General features: G+C 40.3%; 1 protein-coding gene across 2 annotated transcripts in view; it reads right to left on the bottom strand.

The window, feature by feature from the left end:
• The window catches only part of stxbp1a (syntaxin binding protein 1a), a 36,839-nt gene that overhangs the window by 14,817 nt on the left and 2,367 nt on the right, over positions 1–19,655 (bottom strand). For both annotated transcript variants that reach the window (XM_044174951.1, XM_044174952.1), the window contains exons 2-9: positions 7,793–7,842; positions 5,908–5,989; positions 5,731–5,807; positions 4,800–4,878; positions 3,745–3,848; positions 1,684–1,832; positions 787–871; positions 422–552 (exon numbers count right to left, since the gene is read on the bottom strand). In XM_044174951.1, the coding sequence (XP_044030886.1) occupies positions 422–552; positions 787–871; positions 1,684–1,832; positions 3,745–3,848; positions 4,800–4,878; positions 5,731–5,807; positions 5,908–5,989; positions 7,793–7,842 (757 nt within the window). The remainder of the gene's footprint in view (positions 1–421; positions 553–786; positions 872–1,683; positions 1,833–3,744; positions 3,849–4,799; positions 4,879–5,730; positions 5,808–5,907; positions 5,990–7,792; positions 7,843–19,655) is intronic.

Here is a 19,655-nt window from a genome sequence, read left to right as displayed (position 1 = left end):
GTGTACGGTTGTATTTTTCAGTTTGATAAGGAAAATAGATGAAGAATATTGCCTTTCTTGACATTTTGTGAGTTTATTTTGTTTATTTATTACACTAAAAAAGCTAAGAGAGCTTGTGTAACTTAGCCGCCGCTCGCACACATCTCCCAGCTGGAACTACCTGAGCTATACTATCGGACTATCGCCTCTTGAGGTACAAAGTGGTATTACGGGACAGGATGGGCCGAGGCTAGCTTGTTAGCATGCTAACTTCAGTAGATATCTCTGCAACACAATACATAAACGTCTTTGACATAACGTCAGAACTGTTACTTCTTCGCAAGTCTTACACAATGCACCTTTAACCTATACCTTAATTAAAATTGAAACATAGCCCTCACAAATGATCATTTTTCTGTTTTGTCATTTGTGTTTTTTGTACTTGTAGACGTCGTTTTCGATGGGCAGCAGGTCATAGCCCATGGCCTGGAAGGTGAGCTCATGCAGGACAGGAGAGACGGGGTCAAACGCCCTGTCCAGGATGATCAGCTGTGAGCGAGCCTTATCTGGACCCTACAGAGAGAAAGACAAACAGATACAGGAATGAAAGGATCGATAAGATAAACATACATATACAATATTATACATATACATATGATCATTTTTAAGTACATTCTCAGTAATGTAGAATTCAGCTGTGCAATTTTAACTACTAAAATAAATATTTTGCAGGAAGAATATGAGACAAAACAAATCATAAGCAGGAATATAGGGGGACAAAAAAAATGTATTCTCCTAAGCTCTCACCTCTCCCATAGTGGGGTCATCAGCCTTGTAGGCATCCAGTTTGTCCTGAACCAGCTGGGCCAAGGTGGCGTTGTCCTTGTACTCGCTGACAGGATGACAGGCAGACAGATGGATGGGTGGATGGATAATGGACACAAAGACACACGTTCAAGCAAGCAGATGAGTCAAAGCAAAAAGAAAAGACAGAGAAAGAAATTTGATGAAAATACTTCTGAAAAAAAAAACATTCAGAGAATCTCTGAGTGACAGACAGGTGTGTAACAGCTCTGTCCCAGCTACAATTCCCAAAGGACACTGATCTCAAAGGGGAAAATTTTATTTAGGCAAATATGCTAAATCAGTGCTGTATTGAATTATATTTGATTATGTTTTATCCAAAATCCCTTTTTGTCCTCTATAACTGAACAGTAATATCTGTAGTACCACTGGTTTTCTCCTCCTACACAAGTCTGGAGGGGGATCTTTAATATTTCTGTTTTTAGTGGCCTTTAATGAACACCATTTCCCATAAGCCCTCGACCATCACAGGTTAAATGTCACCAGCCTGATGGATTGAGGTCTGTCAAGTAGCGAGCTATGAGAACGGACAGAGAGGGCTGAACTGTGTAGACGTTTTTATGACAGCAGAGATTACAGCAAAAAAGTTGGAACGATGACGCTTGTGAATAGAAATGTGATAAATAGCTTTTGCGCCTTACTTTTTAGGAGCAAAAGTGTGACGTAATCTTTCAAAATTTCACTCCTAAATGATAAATGCAGGCCAGCATTCTCACTGTAGTACCTATGGTTAGCTTAAACACCTTATCTGTCCAAATAAGCTAGGCGCAAAGCCATCTTTTGTTTTGGAAAGCCGTCTGTACCCACAGCTGCCTCTCAGCAGCGCCCCCTGCTGCTCACCCTCGGTATCTGACTGCAGGGTACTCTTTCAGGGTGGCACAGAGCGTGGCCAGCTGCTCAGCGAGCCTCTCCATCACCGGGTTCTTCAGCTGGGTCTTATGGGGGCTGTAGAAACTGTGGAAGGCATCTGCATTGTCCAGAGAGTACACCTGCACACACAAACATGTACACAAGGTAAACTTGGCTTCAGCAAAAACTGTTTCTTGCCTTCCTACTTTTGTTGATTTAAACTTTTCCACCTTCCTTTTTTATGTAACGTGCACAGTCTTTGTCTCAAAGCACTTTGTCTTTTAAAGTCATAGACAGATTCCACGATGTAAAGACTGATCATTGATGTAAAAGCTGATTTTTCAGCATCATGGAGAATGTGAACTGCTCTGTGTAAAATACAGCAGGTCACCGTGGACAGACAGCATGTTATCTTGCTGTAAAAAAACGAGCTGGAGCTGTATTATCAAACACAGCTGATTCATATGTTCTCTCCTCTTCTGTTATCTCCTCTCCTTTCTTGGTTTTTTTATCCTTCTTGTCTCAACTCTCCTGTAATCACTTCTCCTTTGTCTGTCTCCTCTCTCATTTTCTTGTTCCTCCACCTCATATCCTCTTTCTCTCCTTTTCTCTTTCCTCTCCTCCTTTGTCCTCTCATCTCACTTCCTCTCCTGTTTCATTTCCTTGTTCTTCTCGTCTCCTTTCCTCTCTCTTCTCATCTTCTCTACTTTCCTCTCCTGCCCTGTTTCCTCTACTTCCCTCTCATCTCCTCTCTCATTTGTTTGTTTCCTCTCTCATTTCCTTGTTTCCTCTTCTCTCATTTCCTCTTCTCTTCCTACAATCCTCTTCCCTCCCCTGCCCTGTTTTGTCTCCTCTACTCTTCTGTCCTTGTTTCCTCTCCTTTCCCCCTCTCTCCTCTCCTGCATCACACCACTCCCTCCTCCCACCCCATCTGTCCACGGTCACATGCTGCTCTGCAGAAGGGTTCCTATGTTAGCCCAGCTACCATTGGCTAACAACTGCTGTGTAGATCCTAACTCATCCAATGGGGCGAGAGCATCAGCCTGTGGGCGGGGCTATGAGGCAGCACTTCGCCTAGAGCATAAAACCACTGACTTTGAATTAATCATAGTAGACAGGAGGGGAGCAAAGCATTGTGGGCCAATCAGCATCTTCAGATAGTGAGAGAGAGAAGGATGAGCAGAAGGAGAGATGTGGGAGATAGAAAGAGAGGAGGGGGGTGGAGGGAGGAGGGGAAAATTAGGGAAAATATGGTTGGAGGAAGGGAAAGAATAAACATAAATAATAAGAAAAAAAACGCTTGATGAGGACAGTGAGCAGAGAGAGCACAAGCGACGTGCAAAAGCAGGGATGGAGGAATGGCGGGACAGAAAAAACAGAAAACAGACAGAGGGAGGGAGAGAGGGAGGGAGGAGGAAAAACATGATGGAGGCAGGAATTTGGAAAGCAAGGGTGGAGAAGCAGGTGGGAGGGAGAGAAGGCGATGTGATAAATGTGAGTCTTTCTGGAACAGTCTGGCAGTAAACAGAGTGACTGGTGAGTCAGCGGCATTATGCCAAGCGGCCACCTGAGAGCGTATTTGTGTTTCTCTCTCCTCTCTCCATCTCTTTTTATCCATCCCTGACTCTAACAACCAATAACCTCGCTGTTACTATTCCTGTCTGTGTCCTTTCAGCATCTCTCTCCTCCCACCTGTCTTAACCGATCTCTCGCTGCTCTTGCTCGAGCTTTCTATCTCTGGATATCTCTCTCTCTCTCTCTCTCTCTCGTTTTCACTCACAGCCACTAACAAACAATAAAAGTGTCCTGCTAAGAGGAGAAAAGAAAGGTGAATATTGGCAAACGAGGGAAAACAAGCCAGGGGCCAGATGCATAAAACTCTGTGTAGGTTCACAAAGGCAGAAATATGCATACGCACTCTTTTTGTCAGTTTTAAAAATCCATTTGTATGCATGGTTCTGTTTTACAAATCAGATGCACAAAACGAGGTTCTCTAACAGCACCAGAGTAGCCATCATTACCCAGGACCATTATGCACAGCTGGATGTTTACCTGAGACTCGTAGGGCAAGAAGGCGATGTTGATCTCCGTCAGAGTCTTGATGGTTTTGGAAGCGCGGCTCTTCACCAGCTCGTTGAACAGAGGATCAGGGCAGGCTGGAAAGGTGAAATTGAGAAAAACAAATTTATAGAGAGGGATTCTGATTCATTGGTTCCAATAAGATCGTCAAATATGCAGCTTTTTTAAGGAACATTTGGAACGTGTTCCACTTTTTTGAATTGTTGTTGGTGACATATTTCATTGACTTATGAAGTTTGTTAGGAGATAATGTTTACCTGCACTTCCTTAAACATTCATCTAGTAACCTTTTTGGCAGATGATGTTCTCATAAACAACACTCATCCATCAGATGACAGCTGGTAGCGGCAGAGTCTTACGTGAACACCATCTCACATAACAAAGACATTTTTCATTTAGAGACATTTACAGCAAAATGTAGCTGTAGCTTCATCGCAGCTCCATACTTTTAATCAAAAGAAGCTCATCTATCGCTGCTGTGCAATGCAATACCAGAATGCTAAAAACCACAACAGCTTCAAAATATGTTTCTTAGCCTACATAAAATGAAAAATGAGAGAAAACATAAATTCAAAAAAGAAAAAGGGATAATGTGAGTCTACTGTTCATTCATCAAATTCACCATTTTAATTAAAGATACACTCTCTGTTTTTGTTACAGCACCTAATTACACCCCCAAACCCATTTCCTCTCAGCTCACTATTGATGCTGGGAGGGATCTGGGGGGATCTGAGGACATTACTGGGTGCTCTAACAACAATGAGCAGTGTGCCTTCAAATAGAAAAAAAGGACAGGAAAGCAGTTTATCTTTGAAAGAGTTTGGAGGAGATTAGAGAACAGCACTACCAAAGAAAACTACAATAACACATTCAACAAAGAGCACAACTGATGATAACACAGAAAAAAGGAAAAAGCACAGAAAATTGATGGTAGTGAATTGGTCATTCTGCAACACAAATATGTTTTTGAACAAAAACAGTGTATTACGTACAGTAATTTGAGGCAAGTCTTTTATGTATATACTCACAGTCAGTGAAGAAAACATGGGCTGCCTTGTATTTAGTTGAATGAGGGTCTTTAAAGTCTCCGATGAGGGTGTGGACCGACTGAGGAGAGAGAAGCAGAGGCAATCATTGCGTCAGATTCATGTGAGAGTGTTGACTACAGTATACGTGTATCAATGTGTACAATTCAATTAATTGAAGCTTTTATTGCTAGGATGTTTTGATCAAAATGATGCTGCCAAAGCTTTTACATAACCACTTAAGCTAAATTAACAAATGACCACATGAAATAACATTTTTAAACATCTTCTGCTCAACATGTCATTCCAATAAAGCTGAAAAGAATTGACCAAAGAGACCAAACATAAGACCAAACAGTGCAAATTGAAATTAAATATTTACAACAACTAATAATGCCAATGAAGCAGCAAAATATAGGAAACCAACACCTGAAATCACATGAAACTGTGCTGAGCTCCTTCAAACTATGGCTCCTCTTTTTATCTCTTTTCTTCTATTGTCTATACATTACATTGTTAAACGTTAACTCATCTTATCATACATAGTGGGTATCCTTTTATTTACTAATGATTAGTTTGCAATGAGTTCTTTTTCTTTCATTATAGTATGTAGTAATGTGCAAACCATTTGTGTTTTATTTTATTCTCTTAAGAAAATCTGTATTACTCATTATATTTATGGTACATTGTTGACCTTCTACAACCTGCTTTGGTAATACTGTACTCATTTGAATTTGAGAGCGAGAGAGAGACTATGGAAACACAGAAGTGTGCATGTGTGATTTGCCTTGGCTGAGTAAACAGCTGTGTTTGGACACACAGCGGCTTCTCTGGTCGCTCTGCTAAAAACACAGACTACTGCCATAGACACCCCTGAATATACACTATGAATGAGAGAGAGAGAGAGAGAGAGAGAGAGAGAGAGAGTGCATACCTTTTCTGTGGGTGTAATCAGGTAAATGGCCTCCAGGCTGGGAAGAGGCTCTCGTCGCTTGAGGATGTCCTCCACAACTAGAGAGGCAGAAACAGACGTGTAAGACAGTTACAGAGGTACATACAAAAGAAAATGTAATAGGACAGAGAAATGGTAGTTGTGACCATCGTCTCTTACTGGTGATGCCCTCTGTCATGATGTCCGTCATCTTGCAGCAGGACGACAACATCCTCATGCTCAGCTGGTCCACAATCAGTGCCTGGCAACAGGAAATAAGACAGTAACTATACAAACACAGTTTATTACTCACATTACATGTTGCTAACAATAAAACTGTCTCATTCAAATAAAACTATATATCTTCTTTTTTTAATTTTGTTTTACCTGATGTTCACTGCTGATCATTTTTGGGAATTGGGAATATCTTTAGCCTGCTCATGCTTTTAACTGATATGAGTAGTCAGCTTTATTTTAATGCCATTAGTGATTCAGGCTAATTCAGTCACCCCCCTTTAAATCTAGACTTTAACTCTATTCTTGTGACTATGGCCTTAGTTATTCTGGCTTGTTGAATGTGCACCATTGTGATGCAAAGACTTGAGCTAGATTCTATTTTTTCCCCCACCTGCCTTACTGAAATATGTACTCTCGTATGTTTTATGCAATGTTTGTGTCTTTTACATATTACAGTTTGGTTGTTTATCTTTAATTCATTTATGTTGATTTTTTTCTTGTCTTTTAATGTGATTTAAGACATTTCTTAGTGAAACATGCTGAAAATAAAATTCTAACTAAACTCTGTGATTGTTTGGAATATGTGGTACTCAGCAATATTTGACTGATATATGATTTGGCTGCACATTGCTCCACTCATACTCACTTTCAGAAATGAGCAGTGCTTGAATTGTGCCAGTACTTACTGGCAGACACGTTAGATTTCTGTCCAACAGTATGATGTTATTACTAGGGCTGCACAATTAATCGAAATATTATCGAAATTGCTATATGGCTACGTGCAATATCCAAATCGCAGGAGCTGCAATTTTTTGATAAAGGTAAGATGAATGACAAAACAGCATTATAATGAAGTACTGTAGTGCTGCAGAGATGCCCTGGTCTAGAAATCTTGTTCTCCAGATGTAAGAAAACATGTTTGTTTTGGTACAGACAACAAATGTCACATCTTCGTGATTTTAATAGTTTTTTCAGTGAAAATGAAAAATTGTGATGCAAAAATGACAATGCTCTCTAATTGTGAATCAAATCGTAATATGTCAAAATAATCTAGTTTTTTTTTTTTTTTTTTTACCATATCGTGCAGCCCTAGTTATTACTCAGTACAGTGATTTTCCAATGAAAAGGCACACAGGATGTAGTCACTATAAGCATCGGGGAAAATCACCTCAGTTTCCTCCTCAAACCATCTTGGAAAATGCAAAAATGTCAGGTACAGTATCTAGTTCAGTCAGAAAGCTGCTGGATAAGTACTTAGATTTCAGCTTGAGCCTTTAAAATCCTCTGTTCATAAACAGTTTATACAGACACCTGCAGGTTTCAGGTGGTATTGGTGTTTCTTATTCCAAATCAGTCATTTGTACCCTTAAATTAACAATTCTTGTGCAAGATGTGTGCCACCAAATGCTGCATGTGCATGCTAAGCAGGCTGCTGGTTTAGAGAACTGGCACTTTTTCCAATGAGAAATCGGTTCTGTTATCTAAACTAGGGCTGCAACTAAAAGTTACATAAGCTGGAACAAGTGCTTGTTTGGCATTTTTGCTTAAAAAATTACTTAAACAATTAATCAATTTTCAAAATTGTTGCCAATACTTTTTTTGTTAATTTACTAATTGATTAATCGACAGCTTGTTTTAGGTCTAATCTTGACAAACAAGATACAAATTTAAGCAAAAGTCCAGAGGCGCTACTGTTAGTCATCGAACTATCTTTGGTTTGAGTCTCAGCCCCCGCATCGGTGCCCCCCTCTCTATTAGACCCAGAGTTTGTTATTTCAGGGTATTTATTTCTTAAAATGTTTATTTCTTGGAACTGTGAACTTCTTACCTTCCATTCTCCCTTCTTCTTCACCTTCTTGATTACATCATTCATAATCTCTGTAAAAGAAAAGAAAAATAAACATCATCAGGAATCTGATGGATGCATGATGATCTGATGAGCAAGGATGTTTTAATGAATTTTGTAAAAAAGGGAATACTCATGCGCACACACACACACACCTCAGCTCCCTCACATACACATAAATAAATGTGGACATAAATAAATAAATAGATAAACTGACCAATAATGACAATGGAGGCAAATCTTTATGTCCCAACTGCATATACTGATCATCCTAACCATGTCTTAAGTATGGAGTACACTCACACTAGAAAAATAACTAAATTAATTGTATTTAGGAATGTCAAAAATACAGTCATAGTTCCACACTTTGATAACCATCTGCATCTGTGTAATGTCTTCCTAGTAATAAAAAGATCAAAAACCTATTGGTTTCTGCCAAAAAAGTATCCTTTAAACAACTACAAAGTACTGCTATAACATGTGCTTTATAGTTACAGTTAGTTATAGTTAATACTTCAATCAACAAATAAAAACTACAGTGGAAAAACATTATCCTGCCCTATTGGTTAATAGTAATAATGCAATTCCTACACTGGAGGACAACAACATGCGGAAGTCAAATATAACCTCCAGCAAGGTTAATGACCACAGCTCTACACCAGTGGAATAAAGCCTCTCGATGAGGAGTGAATAAAAACTGATAGACTCTCAGTCTATCAGTGAACTCAGAGGAAAAATAATCCCATCCACTGTGAGGTCACAGCACGACGGTCATGTTTATGCCATGATACCGATATTGGCCTGATCACTGTGCCAACCATCTGCCAGCCGTATTAGGATAAATCCATTTAGGGTGAATTACTGTTTAACATCATGCTGGATCGCTGTGAATATAAACCGTTAAGCCGTTCGGCCCAGCTAAAACCTGAGGCCACACAAATACTGATGGATTACCACAGATTAAAAAGGACTCGTACAAAAAAGATTACAGAACAAACATCAAATAAAGATCAGGGATGTGTTCATGTCAGTCAACTTGTTTTCTACCTCCAAAACAATCAATGGTAAATTCTTCCATGTGATGAAGATGCCAGCTGACTGGCTCTTTTCACAGCAAGAGGGAGGAGCTGAAGGCCACCAGTAGGATAGATATAGAGCATGGATGGAAGGATATACTGTATATATAGGATGGAATGAAGGGCACATAGATAGGATGGAAGGAAGGGTATATAGATAGGATCGAAGGAAGGGTATATAGATAGGATGGAAGGATGGGTACAGGGATAGGATGGAGGATGGAAGTAAGGGTTTATAGATAGGATGGAAGGATGGAAGTAAGGGTTTATAGATAGGATGGAAGGAAGGGTATATAGATAGGATGGAAGGATGGGTACACAGATAAGATGGAAGGATGGAAGTAAGGGTTTATAGATAGGATGGAAGGAAGGGTATATAGATAGGATGGAAGGATGGGTACACAGATAAGATGGAAGGATGGAAGTATAGGATCGAAGGAAGGGTATATAGATAGGATGGAAGGATGGGTACACAGATAAGATGGAAGGATGGAAGTAAGGGTTTATAGATAGGATGGAAGTAAGGGTTTATAGATAGGATGGAAGGAAGGGTGCATAGATAGGATGGAAGGATGGGTATACAGATAAGATGGAAGCAAGGGTGTATGATAGGATGGAAGGATGGAGGCAAGGGTATATAGTATATATAGAGTCGATGGAACGAAGGGTATATCAATGATATGGAAGGAAGGATAGATATATATACCAGAGGTTATCAAACTGTGAGGGAGGGCTGAATGGGGGGCACGGAGAGAGAGTAGGGAGGAGTGTTATGGAAACAACAAGAAGTTAGTGGCTGTAGTTTTACCCGTTGATTTGGCACATTTATCAACACGGTCAGCAGTTGGACTGCGGCAGTTGTGACACACAGCTCATGGAGGCAATCACTTCAAAACCCTTAGCACCCCTGATTGTCGCAGTTAGCCTCACTCGTACTCCTTCTCGGAGTCATGACTCACACACACATGATACATGACTCAGTGTCTTACAATTATTATTATCTCCTTATAACACCAGAACTTGCCTGAGAATAAACATGTTTTTAAGTTTTCTTCAGTATCAAAGTAATTTAGTGATAGTTGTCTGTACATCCATGGGTACACTGCAAACAGGAATTGCTAATAGCTAATTCAACATACATTTAATTGTGCCAAAATGTAGACAAATATAGGATTAAAAAAATAAGGCTCCAGTTGTAGCTCACACCATGGTATTATTATACCTCCTGTTTACATCTAAGCTCCAAAATTTAAGACAAAGATTAATAATAGGCGTAATTAAACCCATTAATATCAACGTTTTTCCTGTTGCTCTATCAACATAGGGGGTTCGGTTGAGGAGGGGCCCACAGTGTCAGACTTTGAAAACTCCTGATTTACAAGATGGTAGGATGGATGAATAGATAGGATGAAAGGCAGGAGAGATAGATAGACCTCAAACCCTTCAGCTATGTGTGTGAATATAGCTCAAATTTATGTTGTCAAAAACTACAGAACGGGCCTTTAAAAGCAGCCTCCGTTATATGAGTGAAGTTGGACAGCGTGAATCCAGAAACACTGACAGACTCCGGCCTGCACCTCCTGTGAGTCAGAGGAACTGTATCTGACCTCCTGTGGGACAGATGATCTTGGAATAGTACGAATATTATTCAAACTAAATGACAGAGATTCCCCGACTCAGCTTCAGTCTATTTCCAGCATCTTCTGTGTCCTGTTCTGTAAGCTGCTGTGCCAGCATAACAGCAGAGACAATACAAACCAAAGCAACAAAATAACAAACTGACGCACATGAGCTTTTATTTTATTTTAAGCGCTGAGTACTCTGACTTTGGAGCTGTCGACAAATCTCTGTTATATGTTGTTAAAATTAAAGCTGGTTCACTTTTATTCCTAAAAAGTCGACTTGTTTTTCATCCAGCAGCGCTCCAGGCCGCAGGATGAGACACTTCTACAAACAAAGAAGCAGAGAGGATATCCGTCACTTGTTTCCCTTTTCCTCTGCTGCAGCTGATGCGTTTCCTCTCGTTCTGCTGCAGCATTTTTCTGATAAAGGTTTTCTGATAAAAGCAGCTCCAGTCACCTAACTGATATATTAGTATTAAACAAGTGTTTTTTAAGTGATTTTCTTAAGTTTCAAGATGTCACACTTGTCTTCTCCAAGAAAGAGCCTCGATGTTGATTAAAAATAAAACTTGGCTTTTCAAAGGGCTACTTTCACACTGCATACTGTATTAAATCCTCCTCTGAAGGTGAACTGAGGAGCAACAACACAACTTTTGCAATCCACGTTGGTCAATGAAGGCATACAGTTGAGACTTTAACTCAGTATTTTTTATTGCTACACATACGTATGAAAACATTGTGGTCCGTCAGGTTGTGGAGGCAAAGCTGCACTTATATTTTAACATAAACAATGAATCAAATGATCAAAAAGTTTCACTCGTAGGGACAAATCCACAGAGAATTATGACCCGACTCTGCAGCTCCCCTCAGATCTACAGAGCATTTTAGCATCTTTTAGCTCAGTGATTTGGTTTTCTGGCCAACAAACTCCACTCTCATTAACCCCACAGGTTTTAGGGTGAATGGGATGGAAAAATACAATAGTATTTCAACAGCTATTCCCTCACTCCTCTCTTTCATCTAGTGTTGACCTTCACTGAGTCTTGTAAATAACGAAACTATGATGATAAAACAGTAAAGTGGACGCTGCACACTCTCGTAACTGGTAACTTCATGAGAATGAAGATCAAAGCTACGTCATGAGGAGACAACACTGTGGATTTTTCCTTTCTGACCTCCTGATAGAAGCACAACAATACAGGGATGCACCAGTCAGACAGAAGGGAAGGGACCTGAAAAAACACAGCGTAACAGCTGTGTCAACCAAACAGGCAGAGTGGCACACACACACACACACACACACTCCTCAAAAGCCTCATAATCTCTCTCACATCCAATTTAACAGGATACACATCCTCATGGCAGAGAAAACGAAGGCAGACCAAAGGCACCAAATGTTGTTGTCCAACCATAAAACTTCAAAAAAGAAACTGAACAAATGAATTCAAAAATGCAAATGAAATTCAAAAAATTCATCTACAAAACATATCAGCTTGCAGCAAATATAAAAAGCAGGATTCTTTTTGACAAAACCAGACAAACTGACCACTCTGTGATGTGGAAAAACTTCAATCTTCACTTTGATGAATAGAAGAATAAACTTTAGTTGTCCTTACTTGAATATATAACTGTCGCCAAATGCTTGCTCATGGTGGGATTAGTCTCTGTAATTAATATTATAAAGAGTACGGTCTAGACCTGCTCTATAGGAAAAGTGCAATGAGATAACTTCTGTTATGAATTGGTGCTATATAAATAAAATTTAACTGAAATTGAATTACAGTTTTTGCCTATTGCTTGAACACTATAGACACAAGCTTAAAACTTGAAGCTTTTGTTACTATACCTTAAACACAGTGTAACCACACCTTAAACAAAAGTGCTTATTTGCACTTCAGTTGCAATTCTGCAACACACTTGCTCCTGCACACTACACACTATTTCATACATAAGACATTTCGTCCATAAATGAAATCTCATGGGTACCATTGGGAAAACACATCTGTTCAAAATACAAAACACATTGGGTGACTGAAAACACTTAGACACACACCTGAAAACACTTACATACAAAACTGATCACCATTCAGCCAACCACAAATAGGCCTCAGTTGAGCCATTTTGAGAACTTTGCAAGCATGGAGGCAGGGAGAGCAAGAGGTAGAGGCAGAGGAAGAGGAAGAGGAAGAGAGAGAGAGAGAGAGAGAGAGAGAGAGGAGTAGGACATGGTCGAAGAGGCTATGCACGGGACAATATTTCAGATGACATTAGAGCAACGTTGGTGGATCATGTGATAAATCATGGCCTGACAATGAGGGAAGCTGGGCAGAGAGTCCACCCACATCTAAGCCGGTTCACAGTTGCATCCATCATAAGGACATTCAGACTGGAAAACAGGTATGTCTTCAACTCTCCACTCCAGACTGTATCTACAGTATTTACAGTACTGTACCGTATCACATTACTGTATTGCAAGTTAGCTAGTGCTCTTTTGTAACAAAAAATGGTGGTTTTGTGGAACATACAGTACAGAACATAGCACTGTACCATTGAGATTTTACAGTACTGTGTACAGTATACAGTACTGTAAAGAACCAAACCAATAACAATTTGTGGTTGCATTTTTCTACAGAATGACTAGAAGACCTTCTGGGGGTGGTCGGCAACGCCTGTTCACCCAAGAGCAGGAACTTGCCATTGTGGAAATGGTCAGAGCAAACAATGCAATAAGTCTCCACCAGCTACGGGAACAAATACTTGCAGATAGGCAAGTATTCATCAACATCAATCGAGTAGGCATTACCACGATCAGACGTGTCTTGGTAAAGCACAAAATCACATTGAAGCAATTGTACAAGGTCCCATTTGAGAGGAACTGTATCAGGGTCAAAGGACTTCGACAAGAATATGTACAGGTAAGTGTTGCAGTCCTTTACATTTACAATACCGTATTTATGTCATCCAGTACAGTAATAGCTGAATATGTACCATTGTATCAGTACCACATAGGTACATGCAGAGAGGGACAAGGGTACCTGTGTGTTTGTGTGTTGGTGTGTGTGTGTGGGGGAGGTGTGCATTTTTTGTTGCAGAAAATCTTGGACATGGATGGAGCTGCACAGCCTCATGAATTGATTTACATTGATGAGGCTGGTTTCATCCTCAGCAAAAGTAGACGACGGGGTCGTAATACAATTGGCCAAAGGGCAAAAATCACAATGTGTGCCACCATAAGCCTTCGAGGGCTACTACACCATCATGCCAAACTAGGTCCCTACAATACGCAACACATACTCACATTTCTTGATACACTTCATGATGCAGTTATACAGGACAGATCAGAGCAGCGCAGGTTTGTTGTTGTCTGGGATAATATTAGTTTCCACCGGGCTGCTCTGGTCCGGGACTGGTTCACCAACCATGATCAATTTGAAGTTGTATACTTGCCCCCTTACTCGCCATTTCTAAACCCTATAGAAGAATTTTTTTCCGCTTAGATGGCGCATATATGACCGCCGACCACATGTCTCTTCTACAGGCAATGGAAGAGGCATGCGGAGACATTGAGGTAACGTCAATCCATGGATGGATTCAGCACACAAGGCGTTATTTTCCCTGTTGCTTAGCAGGAGAAAATATCGCTTGTGACGTTGATGAGATCCTGTGGCCAGACCCAAACAGACGGCAGGATCTGTAGTCCCACCCATGTGCAATTGACCTGTTTTTCTGTATTTACAGTAGAGTATTTTGTTTTATTTTTGTACTTGCGTTACTGCATTTACTGTACTGTGAAGTATAGTACTGTGATGTACAGTACTGAGTTTATGTCATTTGTAACCTCTCAGTACTTTCATTTTTGGTTGTTGTGAAAACCTTTGTTGGGGGAAAAAAGAACAAAAACTGTAAGTGTTGCATTGCTTCACAGAATGCTAACAGATGAACTGAATAAAAACAGTGAAAATTAAAGACTGCAGTGTTTTATATAAAGTACACTAGTGTGTTGCTGCTAATCTGAAAGTGTATTCATATGATGCAAGTGTGTATCATTTTGTCATCAGAGTGACATTTTGACAAAGGATTGTTAGGTTTTGATAGCAGAGTTTCAATCCGACATAGATGTGAATAGTTTATTTCCCAGTGTTGTGTCTCGTGTGTACAGTTTTGACACAATGAGCCAAAGTATTGCAAAAAGTGTTCAAGCAATAGGCAAAAACTGTAAGTTTATTACAACACAAATCTGATATCAGAGAAGATCTTTGGTACAGCATGCATACGTGGACACAGTCAATACCAAAACCTTCATATTTCACACTTGTCTCAGCTTTATACAGTACCTAAGCCTTGAAGAAATCACACCATAAGGGAGGGGTAGATACAGTGTCTGTGACTGACCAGATCTCATCCATGCTTATTATGAAGGTGAAGCATCTCCAAAGGGCTTCCGCTTATCATTTATCTCCGGGCACCCAAAGCCTTCCAGCATAAAGCATGTCAAGTCTGAAGGACTCAGGGATGCTTCTCAGGTTAACTATCATGTCATTGCATAACTTAAGCACTCCTTCATACCCTACATTTCTCCTACCTTCTGTGAGCATTTCACCCAAGTAACGATATTAGCCACAATAAGAAGCAGTGTGATCTGCTGCATGATATTGCTGATTGGGTCAATGTACACACAGGCCTGACTCTACATATGATGCAGCAGTGAAGAGCTGACAGTTTCTCCCTTTGCCTCGTGGTTCTCCCCCCTTCAGGGACTTTCACCTATGAGTACATGACCCATTTTTTCTCTGGATCTCAGCTTCACAGCAGCATCACTCCTGAGAGAATCTGACACTGCTGATCTTAAAGAGACAGGCAGACATTTCAGCAGAACTCGCACTGAAATACTTCACCGCTCTTCAGTTCAGAGACTTTTTTATTTATTGGTCAAAAAAATAAAAAAAAATTAAAAACACATGAAGCTTCACTTCAAGCCATTGTATAAAATAAATAAGAGATTGTGAAAAACAAAAAATAAAGAACACATGAAGCCAGGCCTCTATCATAGTCCATCAATAAAACTATACATATATAAGTGATAATGCATGATCAGGTGTTATAGCGATATAGTAAATACTGTAACAGACAAAATGGGGGCAAATAACAGTGGCATTTTGACATGGTCAACATTTGCTGGTCAAAGCTTCTGAAATGTAAAAACCCCATCTTTCTTCTGTTTTATGTAATTGAAAATGATTACATTCAGGTTTTTGGACTGTTGAACAAAAAATGTAATCAGTTTAAGACATAATTTTGAGCTCTGGTAACTTGCAGTGGGCATCTGTCATTATTTTTGACATTTTTAAACCAAACAATCAATCAATTGAAGAAAATAATGAACAGATTAACTCATAACTAAAATGCTTGTCAGTTGCATCCCTTGTTTAAAGGTGATCCATTTGTTAAACCGTGCTAGTAGTCAGTTCAACTCATGGTCACCAGTGAGAGTTACCTGGTAACGTAGTATGAAACATCACAAGTTAATTTGGTTTCCTGCAGTTTAATATATCTTGAGCACTGATTTAAAATTAAATTGATTCAAAAATATAAAAGTAGACATAAAGACTGCATGAGAGTACCAATCTTGAAGTCTGCTTTCATGGCCTGATATTAGTCTGCAGCCTGGTCCGACAGGCCTGCAGTTACATAAAACCCTAACCAGCCCCAACCAGCACAAGTTGGTTGAAAGAAAAGCAGAAGGATCATGACTTTGTAGAATCTCTGGCCTCCAATATCCATCCAGTCAGAGGTCAGAGGTCAAGCAGGTTGAGGAGAGGTGCAGGTCACCCAGCCAAAATAGTTTTACAGCGATACGAGTGCAGAAAGCTGCAAGAAACCAATGAATTGATATGTAATGAATCAGAAATTCATGGGTACTTTGTCTTGTTTTTTTAAATCACTCTACAGAAACTAACCAGAGAGGGATATAAATGAAGCTGGGAAACAACTCACAGAACCCCAGGATGCTGAAAATGGCAGACAGTATATAACAGACTGTAGGAAAGCAAGTGATCCACTGTGATGCCGCAGGCTGCAACAATCTGGCTAGAGCGCTGTCTGAGCCTCCGAGTGCTCTGCAGCCTCCTCCAGCTCAGCTGCACTGGTTAATGTACAGCATAAAAGCCAAAATCAATATCATTTTAACAATAACAACTCGACACATCACCATCATGTCATGCTATCCTTTCTCTTTCTCCTTAATCTGCATTTTTTCTTTTTTGTTAACATCGCTGGAGGACAAGAGCATCTTGGCTGACGCTACTTGGCTTTCATACCGCACCGATCTTCTATAAGTAGCCAAGATATTTCTGTAAAACTGTGTTAAATATGTCTCCAATGTTCCAATGTATGTGTGTGTAATATGTATGCAAAAGGAGGATGGGGAGAGCAGTCGTGTGCTGCTGGGAAGAGTGGGAGGAGGAGGATGTCTGCCAGCTCTGACACAGCACTCTTCCTCAGTGAAAGAGAATTCATAAAGATTATGAGAAACTGTAACCCTGCATTAGAGAGCTCTATTTCAGCCAGCCCTTCATGCTCTGTAACCACGGCGACATGACATTTCCGCATGGATTTATTTGGGAGTTTGTGTGTGCAGCATGCATGTATATTTGTTGTTTGTGTGTGTGTTTTATGGCGGCCCAGGGGCTGCAGGCACTGCGTCAGACACTGAACCCAGACGAGTGTGTGATGCTCTGGTTCAGTGATGCTTCCAAGGTCAGTGGAAAGCTTGTTGTGTGTGTGTGTGTGTGTGTGTGTGTGTGTGTGTATGCAACTAAGTACATGTGTCCTTCTCTGTTTCACCTTTCTCCTTCCTCCTCTTCTATAAAGCCCTACACAGAGAGGAGTAAATACACACCAGCCTGCTTTCAGATACTTCCGAGGAGGACTGAATGGACTCATCACAACCAATCAGATACTTAAAGGAATAGTTCACCATTTTGGGAAGTGCACTTATTTGATTCCTTCCTGAGAGCTAAAGGACAAGATCAATATCAATCTCATATCTGTACGGAGCTCGAGTCAGGACTTGGTTAGCCTAGCTTAGCCTAGACAAAGGAGGAAACAGCAAGCCTGGCTCTTTCCATAGATCAAAAATAAACTATACAAACACCACTAAAACGTACTAATTAACACGTTCAAAAATGTGCTTATTCTGTGCATAAAGTGAAACGCAAAAACAACTGTTTAAGTTGGGAGGAGTTATATGTTGGAGCTATCCAGTTTATCCATCTTGTCAGTACTCCTGTGCAGCATCTCCGGCTACAGTGCAGGTTCCCACATACAATCGGTAATCACAGGTTCCTCACTGTGATGTCAAGACTTCGGGAAGCTGCCTAGTCACTGCGCCTGGCTTTTGTTTGCCAAGAAATTGAACTCGCTAAAAAGCAAATGAGTGTATTTCCAAAAATGTCAAACTAGTCCTTATAGTAATGTTTTCAAAGTCTTGCAACAAGAGCCAAGACTAAAAGAAACAAAAATACTCAAAATGTATTAAGATTCAAGGAGTAGTACTAGTCCCAACTCGACTGGCATCTTTCAGCACAAGCCTTGCATTGTTTCATATTGTTACAACACAGATTAGTATATGGTGTATATTGTATACCATAGTAACAGTGTATAATAACTGGCCCAAACTGACAGTTTGACAAACTCTGTTAGCATCTACCTGTTTAGCCTTTCCTCTGCATTACCAGACTTAATCCTTCACACATGAGAACCGCAACAAAGCACATAACTTTTACAGTTGCAGGTGGGATTTCTGGATTACGACTGGCTGATTTCAGCGCTCCGGTCGGCTGACTGATGAATAAAGTGATCAAAATGCCACAAGGAGAAAATAAGAAAAGGTATGTTCAGGGTGGAATTTAAGTTCAATAAACAGCTACTGACGACATCCTGTTGGCCAGTGGGTGTAAGACGGTGACCATGTAATCGGAATGTCCCTGTTTGACCAAGTTTGAGGCTGTTGTTGCATGTCAAACCCCTCTCTTCGCCTGTAATTCCTGTTCCGCTCAATGGGCATGTTTTGCCTCTTAAGTGGACAATCACATTACTTGTACTGTACCTGTTATGCAACTACAGCAGGGTGGTTGATATGTATGCTGAATGCTGAGTGTCAATTTGACAGCACTGCATGTGCAGGATGAACCTCACGACCCCGACCAGGAAAAAGCAGGTAGAGACAATGAATGTAAGAAAATAGGGTTGGGCAATTTTGTGATATATATTCTGTATACGGTGAGACAATATGTGTATAGTCAGAGAAATCCCATAATGCTTTGTGGCATTATTGGATTTACAGGATTTTTAGAAATGTGATGAAGTATCTTGATTTGTAAGGTATTTAATTTAGTCGATTCGCCAAAAACAGACTTTCTCAAGAGTTTCTCACTGTAATTTCTTGAACATTTACTACAGTATACCACTATATCAATATCACAATAGGAAATTACATACTCTGCGATACGAGATTTTTCCATATATCCCCCCTCTAAATGAATGATTCCATTAATGAATCAACATAGGCCCATGATTCCTTGTCTGGGTCAACATAAAAAAGTCACAAGAGGCCTTCACCTCTTGAGAAATACAAGGAATGAACAGAATAAGTGTACAATATAATCGATATAAATATAATATAAAATAGATCCAGCACAACAGCCCTATATGCATTACACTGTGAAGTGTTCACCTCCTGAATGTCAAAAGCAGAATATTGTTTCTTTTCAATCACTGGGTTGTAATTTACAAAAAGAATTCTCTGCTCCCCCGGTTTCATCAACCTGAGCGCCAGCACCGTTTTGATTTAAATATCTGTCAGCTCAGGTTGTTGCCGGCTCCTGAGCATCCTCATCATTCAGCTTTATTTTCTAGGACTGACGCTCATATACAGTCATGAAAGGGGAGGGTGAAGCTCTGCTTGCTTCCCCATCCCCCCTCCTTCATCCTGGCTGCTACATCCACTGCTGCAGAGAGGACCCATGATGGTGTCGCCCTCCCTCTCTGCCCCCGCCACCTCTACCAATCCCATCCCAGCTTCACCTCAGCCAAACAGAGCGCAGGTGTTGCTTGCTGCCTTTACCTACCGGGTAACACACACGGGTG

Source organism: Siniperca chuatsi, linkage group LG18 (assembly GCF_020085105.1).
Source record: "Siniperca chuatsi isolate FFG_IHB_CAS linkage group LG18, ASM2008510v1, whole genome shotgun sequence".
In the NCBI taxonomy this organism is placed as follows: Eukaryota; Metazoa; Chordata; class Actinopteri; order Centrarchiformes; family Sinipercidae; genus Siniperca; species Siniperca chuatsi.
The sequence above is the reverse complement of the archived record's forward strand: the minus strand, read 5'-3'. Positions and strand labels throughout refer to the sequence as shown.